Below are 20,969 nucleotides of genomic sequence, written 5' to 3'. Positions count from 1 at the left end.
TCAGAAGTGAAGGAGTTGTCAAGGTTGAGTTGGAAGACCTCTCAGAAACTTGCAATTATGATACCAGGTCCATGGAAACAACTGGGGGTCGTCATTTCTTGCTCCTGGACAGCATAAAGTACTAATAAGCACAGAAGCTTTAAAATAATAATCGTCAATGTGGGTGTCTCAGTTTTGTGCCCCCACCTCAGCATCGTGCAGACACCTCCACCTGTGTGTACCACGGGGGCTGCACCTTCCCGTCAGTCAGGCCTCTCCTGAGGCCCCGGCGCTGGTTACGGAGGGGACCCATACCGACCGCCGCCTGCGGACCGATTCGCCACCGCGAGCGCTCGCCCCACAACCCCGTCTGTGGCCGCAGGTGGCGGCGCGGAGGAGCCCCCCCGACATCCCACACTACCTCGCCCCCCCTCCACTTCGTCGGCCGTTGGCGAGCCAGCCAATCAGCGCGCGCGTGTCCAGGGCGCAGTCACGTAGCCCTGGGGGACCAGACGGGCCTGGCAGCGTCCAGCGCTGTTACCGGCGAATGTGGGTGCGGCTGCGATGCGGCCGGGGTTTGCCCAAAAGCTTAGCTGCTCTTGCCCCGCCCCGGCACAGCCTTGGCAGGTGCCCGGCAGCGGCTGTGCTCGGTCAGCGGGGCCGCACTCCGGCGGCGTGCCGGCTGCTGTGAGGCACGCGTGAGCCCCGGAGTCTCAGGTCGCCGTGGGGAGGGGGCTCCCCCAGCGGGGGAGGGCCTGCCCTGCCGAAGTTGCGCCCTGGAAAAAGTTGCGGCCGCTTTTGAGCCAGGCAGTGTGAGCAGGAGAGCCCGTTTCAGTACCTGGTAAATCCGGTGGCTTCAGAGAAGAGCAGCCCAGTAGCTCAGTACTTCCTCCTGCTGATAAGATCTTCGCCTGCGCTCGTCACGGGTGGCGGCTGCCGCCGCTGCCCCACTTGAACTGGTTTCAGACTCCTTCCGAGGCGAGAGGGGGAGCGAGAGGAGGCGATGCGCGGGGCTGCGCTGCCCTCCCCGGCCGCCTCCGCCCCGCGTAGCCCCGCTCCCCGCGCTGCTGGCAGAGCCGGGCGGCGGAGCCGCGGCTGGCACCGACATGGGAACCTTAGGGAAGAGGAGAGAAAACCAGTGAGTTCCTCGTTGCTGTTTTATTCTCCTGCGGCGGCGGCGGGACGGTGGCTCGCCGCGGGGCAGGCTGCGGTCGGCAGCAGCGGCTTTCGGGACAACACGGCGCCGAGCCCAAGAGCTTGACGTGCCCCCGGGGCGGTGGGGACAGGTGCGATGTGCTGCCGCTCTGTTGGACCCGCGGCGGGGCTGGCGTGGGCTTCCGTGGGGTGCGGTAACGATCGTCAGGGTGGCTGGGGCTCGGCGGGGGCCGGATGGGAAGGAGAGGGGAAGAGGAGCGGAGGAGGGAGTGGTGGACGGAGGATTTTTTTCAGCTTTTTGAGTACAAGTGTGCGCCGGGAAAGTCGGTCAGTACCTACTGGAAAGAACCTCACGTTACGGTTTAAGGGTGACGGCTGAGCGGGAGGGGCGGCTCGGCCCTCGCCCGGGCTCCGGTTACCTGCGGCACCGCCGGGGGCCTGCCGGGAGGCGCCGAGCGAGGGGCCAGAACCGGGGAGTGAGCCTGCCCCCTGCTCGCCGGGGAATCGCCGCCTGCCCCGAGTGTCAGTTCACGGACTGACGGCCGTTTCTGTGTGCTTTCTTCCTCTCCGCCATACAACGTGCAGGGGAAATGCAGGGTGTACGAACACCGCCCCCCCCCTCACAGCTTTAATCTATTTTTCATGTCAAGCAAGGGGATCTGTCCTAATGAATTATTAGTTTCCGATGTGTCACCGGCCGACTTTTGCCTACCCAGTGTTGCCAAGTCGGCCACAGTGTTATTGTAAACTTTTTGGGGGTGTGGACACCTTGATGTTTCTATGCTCTGTTGCCAAGACCTAAAATATCTTCTGCGTAACTCCTACTTTATTACTACTGCATTGCTAGGATCTGCCCTGCGTTGAGGAGGTGCTGGAATGAAGTTAGGAGAGGGTTTCAAGCCTGTAAAAAGAAAACCCTGAAAACTGATCTGACCCTTGCTCTCTTATATGAGAACAGGAAGTCGGATCACAAAGTTAAGAGGGAAATTTAGAGAAAGGGGGAAGGGAACATTCTTTGCATAGCCGCTGTCAGCTTTGCTAAGCCGGAGCTGAGTGATGGTCGCTACCTCTTCAGGGTCAGGCTTCTATTTTCCTGACTTTGGAACTATGGAGTCCTGAGGCCAGTGTTTGCTTGTAAGTGACATCATGTGCAGTTTTGTGGCTTTCCCAGCAGAAATGTAAGATGAGGCTTAATATTCGCTGGAATGAGATAGGGTCCAGTCTGTCTTCATAAGACTTGTGTAATTCCAACTTTGTCCAGGAACGGACATCTCCATATGGAGATGTTTGTGTCTTTACTGGCCCTATCTGTATATAATATGCACACTGAATACATTTCTATGCCTTTTCTTCAAAGGACTGTCAATTTATTAATAGACTCTTGCATAGCATTCCAAGAAAAGTTGTATGAAAGCTTAAGATAGCATCTCAAAGATACTGGAGTCACTTCTTTAGGAAGTCTCTGGAGTGTAAATTGTTCCTGCAATAAACCCAAGTTTCTTTGAAACATCAGTGGTTGTTACTGTGTTGTGAACTGTACGGTTGTACTCTCCAGTCAGATTTTGAAGTGGTTCCTGTTATTTCCAGGCAAAAGCATTTCAGCACTCTTCATCAATACAAAAATGTGCCTATTTACTTTTTCATGCAAAATTATGAACTTGTATGCAAACAGTGAATGGCCTTTAATATTATCTGTAAACATACACATTATTTAAATCTAAGCTATTATATGACGAAAATACAAGCGTAAAACTAGGTGTGTGCTTTATTTTGGTCTCTTTTAACTTTGCTATTAAAGACACTAATTTAGTCATGTATGCAATTTTAAAGCAACTTAGTAGATTATAGTTATAGTTATAGTTTGATTATAGTTATAATTTTTTATAATTTTTTTCTCCTTTACTATGAGTGGGCACAGAAATATGTGGTGGTAGCTTACTGCATAACGATATTCTTGTTATTTAGTTTGAGGGGTTTGTATGCTTGTGCTGAAATTGTAATGTAAACATAAACCCCCAACAAAGAAACAAGACTTTGGTAATCTTGACAGGTCATTCAAGGAGCTCTGTAACAGTGTGCTCTACAATCCACATTTATACCAAAAAAAAAAAAGTCATTTATTGAACAGTCTCTTTGGTGTGCGTATTAAGTGGGAGGGTTACATCTTTCAGCACAGGGAGTTAATTGCCCTTTAAATCTCTCCTCCTTTCCCATGTAGTGTAAAATTTACCCCTGAATCTTCTTGTATTTACTTCACTGTTGTGCTTTCTTTCAGGCAACCTGCCCAAGCATGCAGCACTGCCCCTGAACCAGCGCTTGAGCTGAAGCAGATCAGTCATTGTCCCAGCCTTTCAAATCTCACCCAGGGCACGATGGTACCACTGGGGCACTTAGCCAAAGGGGCCACTTTGGAAGATCTTCTTGAAACCTGCATTCAGTCTTTTGGTGAGTGTCTGGAGTTTTTTTTGTTTCTGTCCTGGCTACATTCAGATACCTTAGTCGTGAATTACATTGATTTATTAGTGGAGTAGAAAGAATTTTCTACACTGTAGGTGACCACATATTTTTATAGGTTTGTGGATCTGTTTATGCAAATGTGTGTAATATATGATAAGAGATTAATGTGAATGCTGCTCTTTTTGGAGAGAATAAGACGAACTCCAGTCATCTATGTATACTTTTTGTTGTTCCTTCAAATACCGATTTGTAAATTTTAACAAGTAATTAGTATATTTTGCATATTGCAGCAATATTCTCGTAATGTTTGTGAACAATGTATTTATACTAAACATTTTGAAATGAGCAGGGCTATTTTTAAACTACGTGAAATAACATTGGATTGCTTCTTGGATTATCAGTATAGATTTAAAGTTGCTTCTTTCAAAAAATGAATGAATGCAAACAAAAATCACAACTGTATGCCTCTTTGAGCCTATCAGTTATCTATTTGTCTTTTTACAATAAAAATTGAAATATGTGGCCAAGTACGACTGTTGCGTGAGCCCTGTATCCCTAGTTTCCTTTTCCAGCTTTTTTATTAGTAAATGTGTTTCTTTTTGTATTATTAAAACATGTTTTTACTGAAGAGACTCAATGAATAATTTTCTTGTAAGTAGTGCATCTGTTCATTAGTGTTGTGTCTTTCAGTGCTATGAACTGTTCCTAAAGCATGAGGCAAATTCTTAGTTGTAGAGTAGTCCTTAGAAAATAAATGTACTTGAACACCTGCTAAGCTCTGAAATAATTTATCTATATAGTTAAATAGTAACACATAGTGCTGATCTAGTGATACAGCACATAAATACTGTATGAACAGTGACTAATCTTTCACATTCATTAGAAATGCTCTTTTTTTTTAAACTTTAAAGCCTTCTAATCAGCATGTGCAGAGAAATGCATGTCTGCGAGAAGTTGATGAAATATGTAATTGTCAGTAACATGTCATTTCAGCTTCTTTTCTTCTCAATTTAATTATTGTAAAGAACATATCCACTTAACTGCTATAAAATCTTAATTCTAAACAAATGTTGATTCATATTTTTGTAAGCTTTGTTTCACTGGGAGTGAGATAAGGCATCTAAAGCCTGTGTAAGACCTTCATACAGTTTTAATATTGTGACTACCTGACCAGTTTTAATGTGTCCACATTTTTATGAAAAGAAAAAAAGGTATTAGAATTGTAACATTGTAAAAACCTAGTAAAATTATTATGGTGATTGATTTCAGGTAGTGCAGGGGTAACCCCAAGTGGCAGATTATTGTTATCTTAATTGTTTTAATACTTTTTTAATACTCTGTGTATGTCAGCATGCACATGGCTATGTGTTCTCGGATTCCTGAGCATCCATATATTATAAGGGCTACAGTGACAAAGAAAAGCAAGTGTTCCTGTTTAGTTCGCCTATATATGTATGTGAATCTTTCTAAAGGATTTCATACTTTGTTTAGAAAATTTACCATAGTCCACTAAATAGGATTTTCTTGAACTTTGACAAGTGATATGTAGGTCCAGCAAAGTGAATTGTAGTTCATCTGCAAATATAATCTTAGACTCACTAAGGACTGCTAGAATTACGGTGTGTGCTGCAGTTTAAATGCTTCATTGGGCAATTAGTAGTAATGTTTCTATTTGTACATTTTGTGTGACATTATGCATGTACTTTAAGCTATATTGGAATTTCCCAGTAGGGTGTTTAAATGGTGAAGTGCAACTATTACAACTATAGATGACCTACTTAATGAAGTTCCTTAAAGAAGGTTCTTGTAGCTACCAACAAAAACACTGTGCAAAGTTTGTTCACACCATTGTTCCAAAAGGAAGAGATGGAAAAAACTTGGACCTGGGAATCTGAGGAGGGATGGGAATAGGGAGAAAAATGGTGGGGAAAAAGCACAGTTGCTGAATGGTTATAAGGAAACCAAGTTTCTTCCCAAGCATAGTACTAAAGTAAAGCTGTTACCCTGTACTCTAATAATCCTATTAAGACTGACATTATATCTTCAGTCTTAGATGTGCTGACCTCTAATATTTTGTATATTAGTCTAGAAATTCGTTATTTTGAGCTGAGCTAATTTTATTTCAAAACTAAAAATACAGAAACCACCAAGACATAAGCACAGCTTTCCTTTGTATATTTTAAGTTTACTTTCTGGAAAAAGCCCTTGATTCATTTGCTATCTAGACATAAGGAAAACAATAGGTACTCGATAGATGATGATGTATCACATTTCAGAATATATACTTCATCATGTTAATATTATACCGCACTTGCTAATATTATGTGTACAATTACAAACACAGTTTGTGTTAAAGGTATGCAGCTGAGTTTGTTCCTGGACTCAATTATACAAGTTTGGAAAAAGCAAATGATGTGTTAGAGAATCTGCTGTCAACAATGGTGTGTAAGGAGAAGTTGTCAGCCTTTTGCCATACATGTAGAGGATATAGCAAGAAGGTCTAACTGAGAAAGTATTAAGAATTAATACACATTCACAGCTGTGAGGAATACAAGGTAGTTATGTATCTTACAGTATGGATAAGAGGAAAAATGAGAAAGGGGGATATGCTAAGTTGAAGCTAAGAGTGAGAAGGCTAAGCTTTGCCACAGTGTTGTAAATGGATTCCAGAATGTTTTGTAGAAAGACAACTTTTGTTCAGAGAGCCAAGTTAATCCAAAACCTGTACTAGGGAGGTGGGGAACAAAGATTGGATCACGGAGCTAGTGATGTGTTCTATGGGTCTACAGCAATGCTGGATAGAAGATGATGCTAGAATGTGGACAGAATACTATGAATTAAAATGGTGGTGTTGCATCTGCTAATTCCAAAAGTAATGAATTTGGAGGCACCTTTTTTATTTTTTTTTTTCCTCAGAAAAGACCAAAAGCTTATTCAGTGTAATTAACTGAAACATCTACTTTGGGATGATTAGTGTGTGTGCTCTTCACCTCTCAAATTTGGTCTTCTTTAGTTTGAACTGATGAATGACAGGTACATGCTTTAGTGACAGAAGCAGTGAGGGTCATATGAGGTAGTGTGAAGTCATGTAAATGATCACTACATCTGAGAGATCAGCATTACACCAGTGTTTATTCAGTAGCATGATGAGAAGGAGATGCTGAAAGTAGAGGTTTCTTCAAGTCCCATGAAAGGTTGCATCAGGATGGGTAAGATAAATCATCCAGCAAATTATGATAATTGCCCAAAGTAAAGGCAACAGAAAAGCCAGGATGTAAGCTGGAGCAAGAGTTCAGGAAAAACAGTATGATGAGAGACTGAAGGCAGTAAGTGTTTTAGAAAGAAATACTGATCTGGAGATTAGGAGAAAACTCACAGAGACTTGAAAATACTCTCCTCAGTTTAAAGAGAAGAGATTTGGTTATATAGGACAGTGGTTCAAAACATGTTCTACATGACTTGGAAGACCTCTCAACGTTGTCAGTAGCTATTGGATGCTGTTACTGCTGTGATCTGGATTGACAAGAAGAGCTGTAGAGCACAAGTAATGCATCACCTGTGGTTGCCTTAGAAAAGAAGATGAACTGTAGCATATAAATGGAGCCGATAATAGCTTTTAAATATGAAAAAGTGGTGGTGTGGATAGAAAGAGAAGTCATAATAGGGAAGTGGAGAAAAAGAGAAATCAAAGAAGAGAGGAGAGCACATAGACAGGAAGAGCAGGAGGTAAAATGATTAAAAAGACTAGAAGGCTGTAGAAAAGTTAGATTCAGTGAAACTTCTCATTTTCTAGTTTTGAACAGAAATGCCATAAGGGGAAAATTAAATGTTCATCACTCCAGGTGATTCTGGAGTGGCATTGTAAGTAGAACAGTGACTTTAACCCTCTGCATTCATGTTTTTAGTATATAAAATGCCTGGAAAAGAGTGTATTTTTGACTGGCAGACAGTTCTCTGAAAGTCAGTATGGCGTTGTCTCTTACTCTGTTGCTAGTTGTAAAGACACCCTCTTGGCTTTGCTGTTGAAACCAACAGGGTAGGGTCTACCTTGCCGGTCCACAGCCGTATTAACTACTTAATGCTGACAGTTCAGTAGAACACAGAAAACATACGCTTAGTAACACAGCCACACAGCCCTGATTTTTGCTAGTTGTTCTTATATTAACCTTTGTAAGACTGCATAAATGCACGTTAACATAAATTTAGTCCAGAAAGTGTTACAGATCAGAGAGGAAAAATGTATTAGCAGTGTTCAGTTCACTAGATATCTTCATTTGTTTTCTGTAGATCTGCTAATTATAGAAATGAAATAATAATTGTTCATAACACTTTTCACTCTAGGCTATCCTCATGCTACTGTGAGCTTGATGTTCTGATGATGTGTTAGCAAGTCAGTTTCTATTCTAGCAGATATTTTTTTCCATTTGTATCTTCACTATATGTTTGTGCATGGTAAGAGGTCCCTGTTTCTTTCCTTTGATGGTCTTTGTTTGATAAATGTACCTTTTTTTCTAATCTGCACTAAAGTTTAAGTGTGCTTATTTTTTTAAAGAAATACACCTTTCAAAGATTCGATGAACTATTTTCACAGGCATTCGAGGTTAGACCATGTAGAGTCTGAAGGCCTTTTCCTTGCTCATGCAAAAGTTTTGTTTGAACTATTTTTACAGGTGTTTAAAAATTGTTCCTTTTGGGAAAAAAATGCATGTTTGGCATACTGTCAATTTACTGTCTCCTTGCTTTGTCTGCAGTAAAGTTCATAAACATTACCTAGAACTACCAAACAAATGATTCCAAGAGCGCACTTGAAAGTTAAAATTTATACAAACACTTGTGGCTTCCTGAAAATGTCTGAGGGACATTTAAGAGCTGAGAAATCACTAAGATGTCAACATTTTAATATTATGAAGGTACTTTTGTTCTTAACTTTTGAGCATCATCTCTTATTCATTCACCTCTTACATTTGAGTACTATAAACATGTTTACTGTAGCACACAGAAAACCTATGCTTATCTGGCAATTCAGGCACTTCAGTTGCTACATGAGTGTGCTCAGTGGAAAAAAGAAATCATGAAACATCATCTTTAAATGCATGTCACCATGCAGTGTCCCTGTGTCTGCTTTCTTAAGAGAAATGTAAGTAATTGGATTTAAGAAAGCAATCAAAATATTTCCCAAAGCATGTAGTATAATTCTATGTGGAAGCTCAGCCATGATTAACTGTTTGCTATAGAGTTAGTTGTTTATACTACTATGTCAATCTTCAAGTAAAAAAAAAAATTAAACCCATGGCTACTATATTTCAAAGAAGTTAAAATATAATAACCTCAAAGATTAGCAATGTTCTTAATAGAATTTACGTGAACCTAGTGCAATTTGCTACTTCTACTGGTTGTAAAACTCTTAGATAGCCAGGTCTAAGAGTAGGTTGTGATGTAAATTGTTCTGCAGTGTTGTTGCCTCAACATGTGATGAAGTGAGATGTTTGTAAACAAACCTTAGAAATGCTGGAAACCACTTCCAGGTTGATCTGGATGAAAGATGCTATGGAATTGTTTTGACAGAAATCTGGCAAAGGTGCTGGTGCTGGTTGCCTCTTAGGTGCTAGCTGCCGAAGACTGTACGAGTTAATAACAGTTAACTTTTTCTAGAATAAAAAGTAGCTACATTAGCAGAGCTGTCTAGTCCTGTGAACTGATAACATTTTTATAGCTCACTTTTGTATCAATATCATGCAAAAATATATTGAGTCTTATGAGTTCTTTGAGAGCCCGGAAACTGTTGCATCCATTTTACAAACAATGAAATCATTAGGATAACAGTAGCCATCTTCTCCTCTGAAATACAGAAAATCTGAGTTTTATCCAGTGTTTCCCCTTTTGGTTATCTAGAAAAAAGCACTCTATGCTTAAGTATATTCTTCCAGACTAGTTATACAATAACTAGTAAAACGATCACAGTTCAAGTACTGAGTTTATCCTTTTACCCAATTTACCATATATCAAATTCTACCATGGAATTCTGACTCAAAAGCAGTTACATCTTTCAAGGCATATGCACACCCACAGAAGGCAACTTTGTTCATTTACTTTTTTTCTGTTCAGTTTTCCTGAACAGTCATTTGTTGTTACCCCATGCTCCCCAAACTTGCAGGTTTCCACCCCTCACCCCCAAAGCCCAGGCTGAATGTTGAGGTCTCCAGTCCCCTCAAAAGTAGTTACACTTTGTTCATGGTGTTGTTCCATATTAAAATGTTGTTGATCATTGTGTGTTAAGTAATATGGGTGCACTTTGGTCAAATACAGTGCAGAAACTTTAGTATTGCTTGGCAACAGAAACTATGCTAATGATCAATTAATGACATTGTGGGAACAGAAGAGTCATTACTGCTCTGTAGAATGCATGACATTGTGGGAACAGAAAAGTAGTTACTGCTCTGCAGAATACTAAGTGCTGTTTAGCTAACTATTAAAGTTAATTGTGATTGTACCAAAATGAAAATAGGTTTCTTTTTTAGCCTGATGTCTGTGGAAAAAAAATTTCCCAAAGAGAAGAAACTTTAGATATCTTTATCTATATTTTAAAGTTCTATTTAGCTAGCTTGACTTCAATCTTTTCAATATAATTTTCCAAAGTCAAGAAATAAGTACTAAAAGATAATGAAGAAAACTTAAGCTTTTTGCTATATAAAGCAGTCTCCCGCTTACTTATATTTACCATAGGCACATGTAAGAAAATTCTGTCTTCATACCTCTAAATATAACTTCAGAAAAAAAAATATAACTTTTATTTAGCAAAGCAAAAAAGCTTAGATAGCAGTATAAAATTATTCATTCTCCTGATAACGTTGTGTGAATTTAATTCTTTGTTCCTCTCAATCTATGTATGAAGTTGAAACAAGAAATAAGTCAGTAGTTCTTCAGGTTTCCCTGTACATTTTACTTTGTATGTTATTTGGTTTGGTTTGTGTGTGTTTTAGCATGAAGTCTCTCAGTGTTTTTAAAAAATCTGAAAAAGAAGGGTCTTCCCTTAGACTGTTACATAGTTCAGTGGATCTTTCTGATATGCAAGACAGGCTAGAGATGAAAAGCTAAGATAATTTTCCAAACATGATACTACTTTTTTCCCCCCTTACTGAGGTAAGAAGTTGCAAGTGCAACAGCTGGCAAAAGGCAAAGAGAGGAGAGTACCTGTTGGGAGCTATTAAGGTTTTACTTGGGTTGCAGATGACTTTAGGAACCCCCAAACACTGCAGTTTTAATACTCAAACATATAAAGAGGTCACATTAAGAAAAATTCAGTGCCTCCTGCCACCTATATTGTGATTAAAGATCATTTAGGGAGATGTCATAATATCTTTCTTTTGACATAAGGAACTCCTCTGGCAGAGTGCAATAGTGTGAGATGTCAAGAGTTTATTTTATATTTTAACGTTTTTTTTTTGGAAAAAGATTCACCTTTAAAATACTGACTTTGGGTCTGGGTGGGATTGTCTTCTCCCTTCCTCCAGGAGAACCAGTTGTGCTTAATGTTGATCTCCAGTATACAGTGTTATTCTTTTAAATGTATACATAAAAAAAAAAAAAAGTATTTATTTAGGTTGAATAACATATAAATTTATCATATACCTTTATTAATAATATTAAGAAGTGCCCTAGTACTTAGGAGGCATGGGACTTTTGCTGTCTTCTAGACCAACTGATACAATGGGGCAAATAAAGCTTACACTTGAGCACATGTGGGAATGTTTCTCTGAAATTTTGGCATACTGCAGGTAGCTTGAATCAGCAACTGGGGAGTTTCTTCTGTCTGCAGATATTTGATAATGCTACCTGATGATTAGGTATGTTTTAAGTTTGGATTGAAGCTGTGGGGGGTTTCGAAACTTTGTTTTTTTTGGTCTGTGGTGAACAATAGATATTTCAGTCTAAGGGTGAACCGTTGTGGTTTAACTCCAGCCACCAGCCAAGCACCATACAGCTGCTCGCTTAGCCCACCCTCAGAGGGGTGACGGAGAGAATCAGAAGGCAAAAAGTGAGAAAAATCATGGGTTGAGATAATGACAGTTTTATAAGTAAAAACCAAACCAACAAGCAAAAAACCAACAAAAACACACACAAAACCAAACCAAACAACCAACAATGACAAAATTTTACAAAATAAAAAAACCCAAACAAAACCAAGAAAAACATGTGATGTGAAAATGCCTAATTGCTCATTGCCAGCTGACTGATGCCCAGCCAGTCCCTGAGTAATGGCAGCCCCAGCAAATTTCCATTCAGTTTTTCCTACTGAGCAGGACATGATAAGGTATGGAGTATCCCTTTGGTCAGCTGGGGTCAGCTGTCCTGGTTATGTCCTATCCCAGCTTCTTGCCCACTCTCAGCCTACTTGCTGGTGGGGCAGTGTGAGAAGGCATGCCACAACTGCTGGGTTAGAAGCTAGTTTGCCAGGGCATGTGTAAACACTAATTCCAGAAATATATCCAGAAATTAGAGCAACAGCTAGGAAGCTGAGGTATGTGAGAGAGGGAAACCTGAAACAGTAAATCAGAAATATTAGAGCAGGAGTAGAGTTGGAGTATGCGCCAGTAATGAAAATCAAGGCTGGGAACAGGGATCTAAGCAATCTGCAACATCTTCAAGTCCCGGAGAGGAAAGCAGCTTTCATGTCTGCTGGTCCATTACAGTTTGAAACTTGGGATGGGGCTGACATCATGCTTCCTTGCATCTGATGACTGGCTGCTCCAGTCACACAGTTAGAGAGAAGCTTATTATAAAACACTGCAGTTGTGGGATGAGTAAGTGCTAAGCAAGCAGCTGGGTTCAGTGGTCAGATAGAAATACAGGCCTTGGAAGTTTCTGACTCTGTTCTGGGAGTCTTGTTTGTTTTATCCATCAGTGCTTATGCCAGCACAGCCATGTTGCCAGGCATTACACTTGAATTATTAAAAAGTTGCCTGCAGCTCAAAAGTTGCATATGGCTCCAGTATCATGATTTACAGCTTTGATAAAACCGTGAATGCTCAAGTTATGTTTTGTAGAACTTGAAAAAAAAAAAAAAGACTATTTGATTTAAAAGTTCCCATCTAAGTTTGCTGAAATCAATATTTTAAACATTCTGTAGAACAATGTGTGTGTGTGTGGGTCTTAAGTTTTTATCTTGTTCTGTGTACTTGATCTGAATTTTCAAGACTAATGGAATGCTTTCCACCCACACCTCATTTGGTTTCTCTCGAAGTACATTTTAATTTCTCAAAATCATCCCATTTCCCCTTGACAAGAGCTTTTATCTTCTTGTTTTTGTCTCAAAGAGTTACCCACCCAGAGCTCTTTCTGCAAGATGTAGCTTTCCAAAAGCTGTTTCTGAGAGAGGGTAATGGCTTTCCCTTGAGGTTTTTTCTCCCCTAATGTTCCCTACCCTCACACAGAACAATCTTATTATCCTTTTTGGATGCATATTAGATTCACTTGTGTCTTGGATATATGTGCATTGTTAATGAGTACTTGGAGGAACAGCAGTGAGTTCCCCCCACCCCATTCTGCAGGGAGTTTGAAGGCTTAGAGAAATGTCAGGTTTATACGGTTTCTTCCAACACCTGTGTTTACGTGGCTTGTTTAGGGTTCTGTTGGTGCAGAATCACAAAGTAGTGTGATTCTTTCCTCCTTGAAAAATACTGATGTCTTCTCATTTTAATTTTGGAGGTTTTTCCTTCTTAGACCAATTACTTGTGTAAATAAGTTTATGTATGACTCAATAGTTACAAGCATGTGTGGACAATAAGCCAATTAAAAAAACCCAAACACTTTAGTGTAATTCCCTGAGTATTTTCATGCTCTCTGCTAATAATTATAGCATCTTGTTGCATGAGAGGGAACACCAGCATCCTGTATAGATGTAAATGTAAGCTGGAGAGCTCAGGATTCCACCTGCTTTCTTCTGCACCTAAAATTAAAGCAGTCATGCTTTTACTTAATTAGTGTGTCATCTTTATAAGGACATTGTAATTCATTTATGTTATTTCTGGAAGATATTAAGTACTTAAAATAATGATCTGAAATAAAGAAAAATTCACTGAGGACAGCCACGAAGTTCTACACTTAGGGTGATCAGTTGTAAAAAGAGTACAACAGAGTCGTTGGTATCCAGCATTTCTGTAGAAAAGGATCTAAATGTGAAGATGGATTTTGAAACTGAAAAAGACTTAATGTACCACCGCAGAAACTCTAAGGAGATAAGAGAGATGTGTGTGCTCATTTTTATGTGTACATATATATATATATACACACTATATATGTACATTTACCTAGATAAAAAAAAATATATAAAGGTATTATGTACAAGACATTAAAAATAATACTCTGACTCTGACACTAAGACCTCCTGTGGAGTACTATATTCAGGTTTGCTTCATTAAGGTGCAAGCTGCAGAGGGTTCAGAAAAGGACACTAAAGTTGGACAGAGATCTAGAAGACCTGGTTTCTGAGGAAAAAAAGAAAAAAGACAGATTTGATGTTTCCTAGCTCAGAAAAGAGGTAATGTAAGCAATCCTTAAATAAAGAAAATATGTTAGAAAGGGAAAGAGAATGTTTATTCTGTCTGCTAGGGGCCAGGCATAATGGGTTTAAAGCTGCCGAAGTTGCCTGAAGTATTTGCTTAGACAGTAAGGAGAACTCAACAATGATGAAGATTCTGAAGTATGGGAATAAGTCACCTATAGAGGCTGCGAAATTCTTGTAGCTGTTGAATTTTAACAACAAATTAAACTGGTTCTGAAGCATACTGTCTTCAAGGAAGCTTGTTCTGCATTGGAGCAGGGGAATAGAGTACATTAGCTTCTAGCTCTGATTTCTGCCGTCAACAGAGCATTCAGCTGTCACTGAAAAATAAAGGCTACTTCCAACTCAAAAAGTAAACCCCCTAGTTTAAGTTGAATCTGCTTGCTGACCGTTGTGGTTTAACCTGGCAGGCAGCTAAACACCCCACACAGCTGTTTGCTCACTACCGTTGCAGTGGGATGGAGGAGAGAATCAGAAAAAGGGTAAACCTCACGGGTTAAGATAAAGATAAATCAATAGGACAGAAATTGAAAATAATAATAATAATAGAATATATAAAACAGGTGATTCATAGTGCAATTGCTCACCACCCATCAAACAATACCCAGCCAGTTCCTGAGCTGTGGTAACCCCTCCTCCTCTGGCCAGCTCCTCCTAGTTTATATACAGGGCATGGTGTCATATGGTATGAAATATCTCTCTGGCCAGTTTGGGTTAGCTGTCATGATTGTGCCCTCTCCCAGGTTCTTTGTGAACCTCCTCACTGGCAGAGCCTGGCAAGCTGAAAAGCCCTTGACTTAGTATAAGCTCTACTTAGCAACAACTAAAACATCCGTGTTTTATCAACATTATTCTCATACTAAATCCAAAACACAGCACTATGCCAGCTATTGGGAAGAAAATCAACCCTATCCCAGACAAAACCAGGACACTGACACTCAGTGATGGTGTCATAACTGATGAGCAGGATGGTGGCTTCTTATGAATCTGATTCTGACCAAATGTGATCAATTTAATTAACAGAGTTAGATGCCTACCTCTGTTATAGGGTACCAAATTTCAATGTGGCAATAGTAAGCGTGTAGTAAGAAGACTATTGTGTGTTGTGTAAGTTTTAAGCTGAAGAGGAACGGAGCATTTCCTATTTGTGAAGGGTAGTTCCAGGATGCACTAATGAAATACTCATGAAACATTTATTTAAATTTCTTTTAGACATTCTAAGGTTCTCTTGTAGTACTGTACCTTGCATGTTGTGCAGAGACATTGACTTATGGGTGTTTCAGTGCAGTCACTAAACTCTAGCATGGACTCCCACATGTACTTCCATGTCTCATACATGTCTGTGTGTTTCATCAAGGTCTTTGAGACCTTAACAGCAACAATTTCCCCAGTTTTCAGATCATGTGCTGCTTTAATAATCTTTGCAGACATTTATAATACCATCCTCACACTGTCTTCTTTAAGGTACCAGAAAAAAAGCACTTTGAAGAATTCTGTGTAGCACATCAGTATAGCAGCAACCCAGGACCTTCAGCTTTGCACTTCGTGACATTGCCTGGCAGTTGCTTGATGCTTTCTGCCATTTCATTGTTTTTGATGCTACTTTTTGATAACCACGGGTAGACTTAAGGAGTTTACAAAAAGTTATTCATGTTCTTAGTAGCTTAGTCACTGATCATGTGATGTCAGTGAGCTGTGATTCACTTCTGATTAATTTCAAATGGAACACTAGGTGATGGAGTTGGAACCTGCTTATGAAATAAAGACAAAACTTATGAAATAAAGGCCTCTTAGACTTAGAAAACTTAAGTTTTCTTTCTTGCAAAATTCAGTTCAGTTAAAACATCCTTGGCATTCTTCCTGTTGCCTTATCATTGTGCTCGTGAGTGGGAAGTTCTCAGTACAATGATCTTGTCTATTAAGCATACTGTTTCTGTTAAGTATGTTTTCCACAGGCTTGGTAGCCATCAGGACCTGGTGAAAATCAGGCAGTTTGCTTTTAAAGCCTCGCTTATTGGCTTTCAAGTGCTTTGATTCTTTCAACTATTTGTGGAACAAGTGAGACTTAAGTTTTTTCTAAATCACGGACTACAGGGGGCCACCAAATGGGTCATGCAATAGGGTGCCTGATGGGCCTAGATTAGGATGTTCTTACCCTTGTGTGTTCTGAGTCTCACGTATGTGGTAAAACTTTAGTAGTCGTAACTTTTAGTGGCTTTGTGTTACTGCATAGATAATAAAATATTTAGCCCTAAATGTCTTTGTTCATTCACTTATGTAGTTAAGACTGGAAAAGTATATTCAACTCCTGCTTACTTGTTTATTTCAGAGAATATTTATTAAAACATCGTAGTATTATACAATAAGGACATTTACAGGAGGAAAAGCATGTAACCAGTGGATTTTTTGCATTTTGATGCAGTGCAACAAAGCTAAGGCTTATGCAATGTTTTGCAACTTTCTTTAAGGTAAATTGACTAACTGAAACACACCCATTGCACTGTATTTAGTATTCACTCAGTGGGTTTCGCGCAGCGGGGTGTGTGGTTAGAAACAGGTACACAAACGGAAGTGAAAAGGAGTCTCAAAGTTTTAAAACAAACTGCTGGAGGTTCAAGAGAATGCTGCAAAGGCATTCAGAGACACTCTTGCAAGAGTCAGGAAACCCCTGTTATTGGCTCCACCATTTGCACAGAGATAATTTACCATAATTTTTGTTACTTCCTTAGACAGAGCTATGTTTAGCAGGTTAGCTCTCCAGAAAGAAGTGATCTAGTGGTCAGAGATGAGAAAGACCAAATGACAGTTCTGAAACCAAAACTGAGCTGGAGTCTCTTCTCACCCAAGGCCTGTTTTTACCAGTTTAACTCTACTGATTTTTTTGAATTATGACTTTGTGACACAAATGGAAGAGGAATCAGACTCAAGATTTTTCTTTTTAGCAACATTTGCTGTATCATGGTGTATGCACTTGAAAAGGGCTTCCTTTTAAAATTGGGCAAGAAGATAACATTGAATATTTGATAGTGCATGTGTTTGTAAAAGCATATGCTGCTACAATTCCATGTAAGCTTGCTGTTCAGTGCTGAACTTTACTGAGAACCTTAAGATTTTTTTTTGCAGCAGGGTGTTTATTCTGGTTTTTAAACCATCACTAATACAATGTTTTCCTTTGTGGAGATGAGCCTTTTAGCTGGGTGAGAGAATGGATAGCACAAAACTTAGTAGTGCTTTAATGTCTGCAAAATAATTGCATGTGTCATAATGAAGTCTCTCTCTGTTGTGAGATAATTAGGTCTGGATGTTGTGAAGCATAAATTCACTTTTATTATGCAAGACAATATTATACCAGACATGTGTTGACCTAATCACTAACAGTAGGCAGAACATACTGTTTTTCTCTGCATCTTTTTAAAGTGGAAAAGAGACATTTCTAGAGGACAAATTCAATCTGGAACCTGGTGCCACATGGTACCTGTGTTGTTTTGTGGCAGAGGATTTTGGAATACGCACAGAGGAGAAACTGCGTGAGAGTTATTTGCTGTCTTTGTCAGCTGAAGACGATCTATATTGAGCACTTCTGAAAAGCTGGTGATTTAATTACAGCTGTATGTGTGCACATAACCATTTGGCTTCCAAGCTAAGCATAGATTGAACTGCTTTTCTGATTAAACAAGAGCTGTTGGATGGAGGCACTGGCAGAACACCAACTTCTGTAAAATGAATGAAAATTGATACAGGCCTCTGTGTGCAAGGCTTCAAATAATTTTATTCTTCCTGAAGACACTGGAAGAGTACAAAATGCCAGATACTAAAGGCAAGAATAAGTATTGATTCCTGATATTCCAGCCTTCCTCTGCAAATTTCCCACTTCTCTGGCTGAATACTTTGTTGTTTTGCCCTCATTGCACCTGCTGTAATATCTAGGCAGTTTGTATCCCAGAAAGATTCTTTGAGTAATGAATTAAACTATGTGAGAACAAAAACAAGGAATGTGTAAACTTCAGTTCATGCTATTAAACTGAGAACTTGTAGTATAAGTCAAAAGGCAGCTCAAGAACTTTTGGTTACTTGGGGTCTATACTGCTCTCATCTATGGGGCTGTAGGACGGGCAGACTTTCCGTTCCCCCAGAATGCTGTAGGGAGAACTGGTCCTTACAATTTAAGTTGTAACTACAGAAGATAGATTCAGAAAATGGTGTCTCATGTTCAATGTTGAAGATCACCTCATGGAAAAAGTTCTCATTCTGGGCTTAATAGTGCTGAATGACTTGCTGCGTGTTCACATATACTCTGCCATAATTTACTGATAAGGATTTATCTTCTTTGTCTTGCCTGAGAGGCTGGCTGTAGTAAGATATTTCTAGACTGTTTATTGAGTTTCCTCCAAACTGTTTATGCTTTTGCTAGGAGAACGAAGTTACCCACACCAGATATATGACACCCAGCATGTCCTCTGCTTTCAGGGCTTCAGTCAGCTAAAACAATAACTTCACTTGGAAACTACAGATCCAGGCCACTCTGAGTGATACACACCTCCCTACTAAACTACATCTACTCTGCATGAAATAGAGTCAGTCTGTCTGCCAGCTTACACTAGATTTGATGGAAAGGCAGGGATCTCAAAGAATTGCTTGTGTAGAAGAGAGACACCCAGATTGGTGCCCACATTGGTGTAGGGGCAGCTGTGTGAGCCCAGCATTGGTTTGATTGGATTTGCTGTCTGGCCAGTCAGCGCAATGCAACCACAGCATGTATTGCTTTGGTGTAGCCAACAGCTGTAAGTACGAGTGAGGAGTTATGGTATTGTTGTGGGGGAGAGAAGGAAAAGACTTTCAGGGAGAGCATAGTAATAAAAGGCATAAATAGGACCATTGTGGAGTGAAGAACAGAGGAGACAAATCTAGAGGAAGTCAGGCATTGTTAGATCTACCAAAGATCCAATGTTTTGTTCAAAAGGAAAGCCCTGGGCTCTGGGGTTCTTTCTTCACATTTGGTACCTTCCTGTGGATGGGCATGGAAAATCTTGCTCAATGACTAACATGAATTATATTGTTTTGCAAGTGGGCTGTTTCACGCTCATTTTTGGTGTTGCGCAATCTAATTTTTTGTTTTGTTTTTTTCCACTCTAGTAATAGATGTTATTTTGTATGCTGCAAATCTACTGTTTCATCTACCTCTTCCATTTTGCATTATTGTGCATTATTTCTGTATATTGTTCCTGTTATTGCTATTTTAAGTGATGACTACATGTAACTTCATAGAGGACAATGTATTGAAGATTATTCAAAAAGGTAATATTTTGTGTGTGTTTGAAAGGATGTCTAATTCCAATTCAAACTACTCTAGGTTCTCTCATGGCAGGCTATAGAAAAACATTGTCTATTAATACTTACAAACACTGTCCCTACTGTGTTTGTTACAGAAATGGAAACTTTTTTAAACTTCCTGCTACATTTGATGTCCTTGATCTTTTCTGAATGTGGAAAAAAAAAAAACCCACAAGACCCAGGAGACAGATGTAGTCTAAAAACCTTCCTCAAGTGAAATCCTTGTAACACATAGTTCAAGGAAATGTGGAAGGACATTTAGGTCCACCACAAGAAGTATGCGTAGGTTAATCTCTGGGCTTCTGCATACGTTATATCTCATTCCATGTGGGTCTAGCTATAGATCCTAACCTGTGCATGTATTTTGGTGGTGTTTATGCCAGTTGTACAAAAAGCCCCCAAACACTTAAGAAAACCACCATTCTGTTTGAGAGGTTCACTCATGCCACTGACTGACTGGTGTGGATCAGTAACTGAATTATTTTACTCCACAATTCATTGATTTGTTTCAAAGGTTAAGCTCATCTGCCTAAAGCTAAACATATAAGTGTATTGCTGGCCTGAGAGCATCATGTATTATTATCTGGATATTTTGAGTGTATTTGAAACACAGCTGCTTTTTTTCTTGACTTTTTTTTTTTTTTTTGTTAGGGTCTTCCAAATCGTGTTGATGAAATATAGTTACTATACTCTTTAGAAAGATGATGCACTTCCTAAGCTAGTAAGTTACTGTTATCTTTGAAATAGTGTAGGTGAACAGGCCTGATTAGAATTAGTATTCTGAAAAAGCCTCTTGCAAGTTGTTTACCAAGGTACACCAAGATTTCAGTATGAATATGTGTTCTTTTTTTTCAGATTTAGAAGGAAATGCATGTCAGAACAACCAGCTGCTAAAGATAATTCTGACCATGCATCAGTTTATCATCTCATCTGCAGACATGCTTCAGAAACTCATTGATCTATATCCTTTGTAATATTTACCTGCTGATAGGGTAATATTAGATAACTTGACAACTTTGAAATGGGTAAGTAGAGGATATTTAATCTATGGGTGTATACTGTTCCACTAATTAAACAATATACTTGCTCTTTATAGTTTTTGGTTATATACTTTATTTTTGTTTGGTGTAGGGTTGGGGTTTCTTGTTTGTTTGGTTGGTTTAGCTTATGATCCACAGAGAAAAAGATGAAATTCCAATTCAGATTTTAACTAGGACAAATCACTCTCCATTGTCCATGGAGAGAGTATATAGCAGGTCTTAGATTAATGTAAGCACCTCAGTTATGTACTGTGAACCTGGGCCTAAGTTTCAGTTATCTTTCTCTGTCCGCTATACAAGTAGAAGAGCAAAGGATAAAAGTGTAAATTTTAAAAATATTCTGATCATATGATCTGGAGATGAAAATTTTCAAGAAATATTTCTCACTCACACACTCAAAAGTACAATGCACAGAAATAAATCATAACCTTTTCCTTTCAGTTTGT

At 39.5% G+C, this 20,969-nt stretch overlaps 2 protein-coding genes across 3 annotated transcripts in view; one reads left to right on the top strand and one right to left on the bottom strand.

Moving 5' to 3' along the window:
- The window catches only part of ARHGAP11A (Rho GTPase activating protein 11A), a 53,417-nt gene extending 52,378 nt beyond the window's left edge, over positions 1-1,039 (bottom strand). Inside the window, exon 1 of the mRNA XM_065064215.1 lies at positions 818-1,039. The gene's annotated coding sequence lies outside the window, so the exon portion shown is untranslated. The remainder of the gene's footprint in view (positions 1-817) is intronic.
- RASGRP1 (RAS guanyl releasing protein 1) overlaps positions 953-20,969 on the top strand; it is a 44,109-nt gene continuing 24,092 nt past the window's right edge. Inside the window, exons 1-3 of one of the 2 annotated variants that reach the window (XM_065064219.1) lie at positions 953-1,117; positions 3,410-3,579; positions 20,339-20,444. In XM_065064219.1, coding sequence (XP_064920291.1) covers positions 1,086-1,117; positions 3,410-3,579; positions 20,339-20,444 — 308 coding nt within the window. In that variant the 5' untranslated portion in view covers positions 953-1,085. Of the gene's footprint in view, positions 1,266-3,409; positions 3,580-20,338; positions 20,445-20,969 lie in introns of both variants that reach the window. The other variant, XM_065064221.1, reaches the window with a different exon arrangement.

The sequence above is a fragment of the Columba livia genome, chromosome 5, assembly GCF_036013475.1.
Source record: "Columba livia isolate bColLiv1 breed racing homer chromosome 5, bColLiv1.pat.W.v2, whole genome shotgun sequence".
Classification (NCBI taxonomy): Eukaryota; Metazoa; Chordata; class Aves; order Columbiformes; family Columbidae; genus Columba; species Columba livia.
Note: the sequence above shows the minus strand (reverse complement) of the source record. Positions and strands in the feature narration are given on the sequence as shown.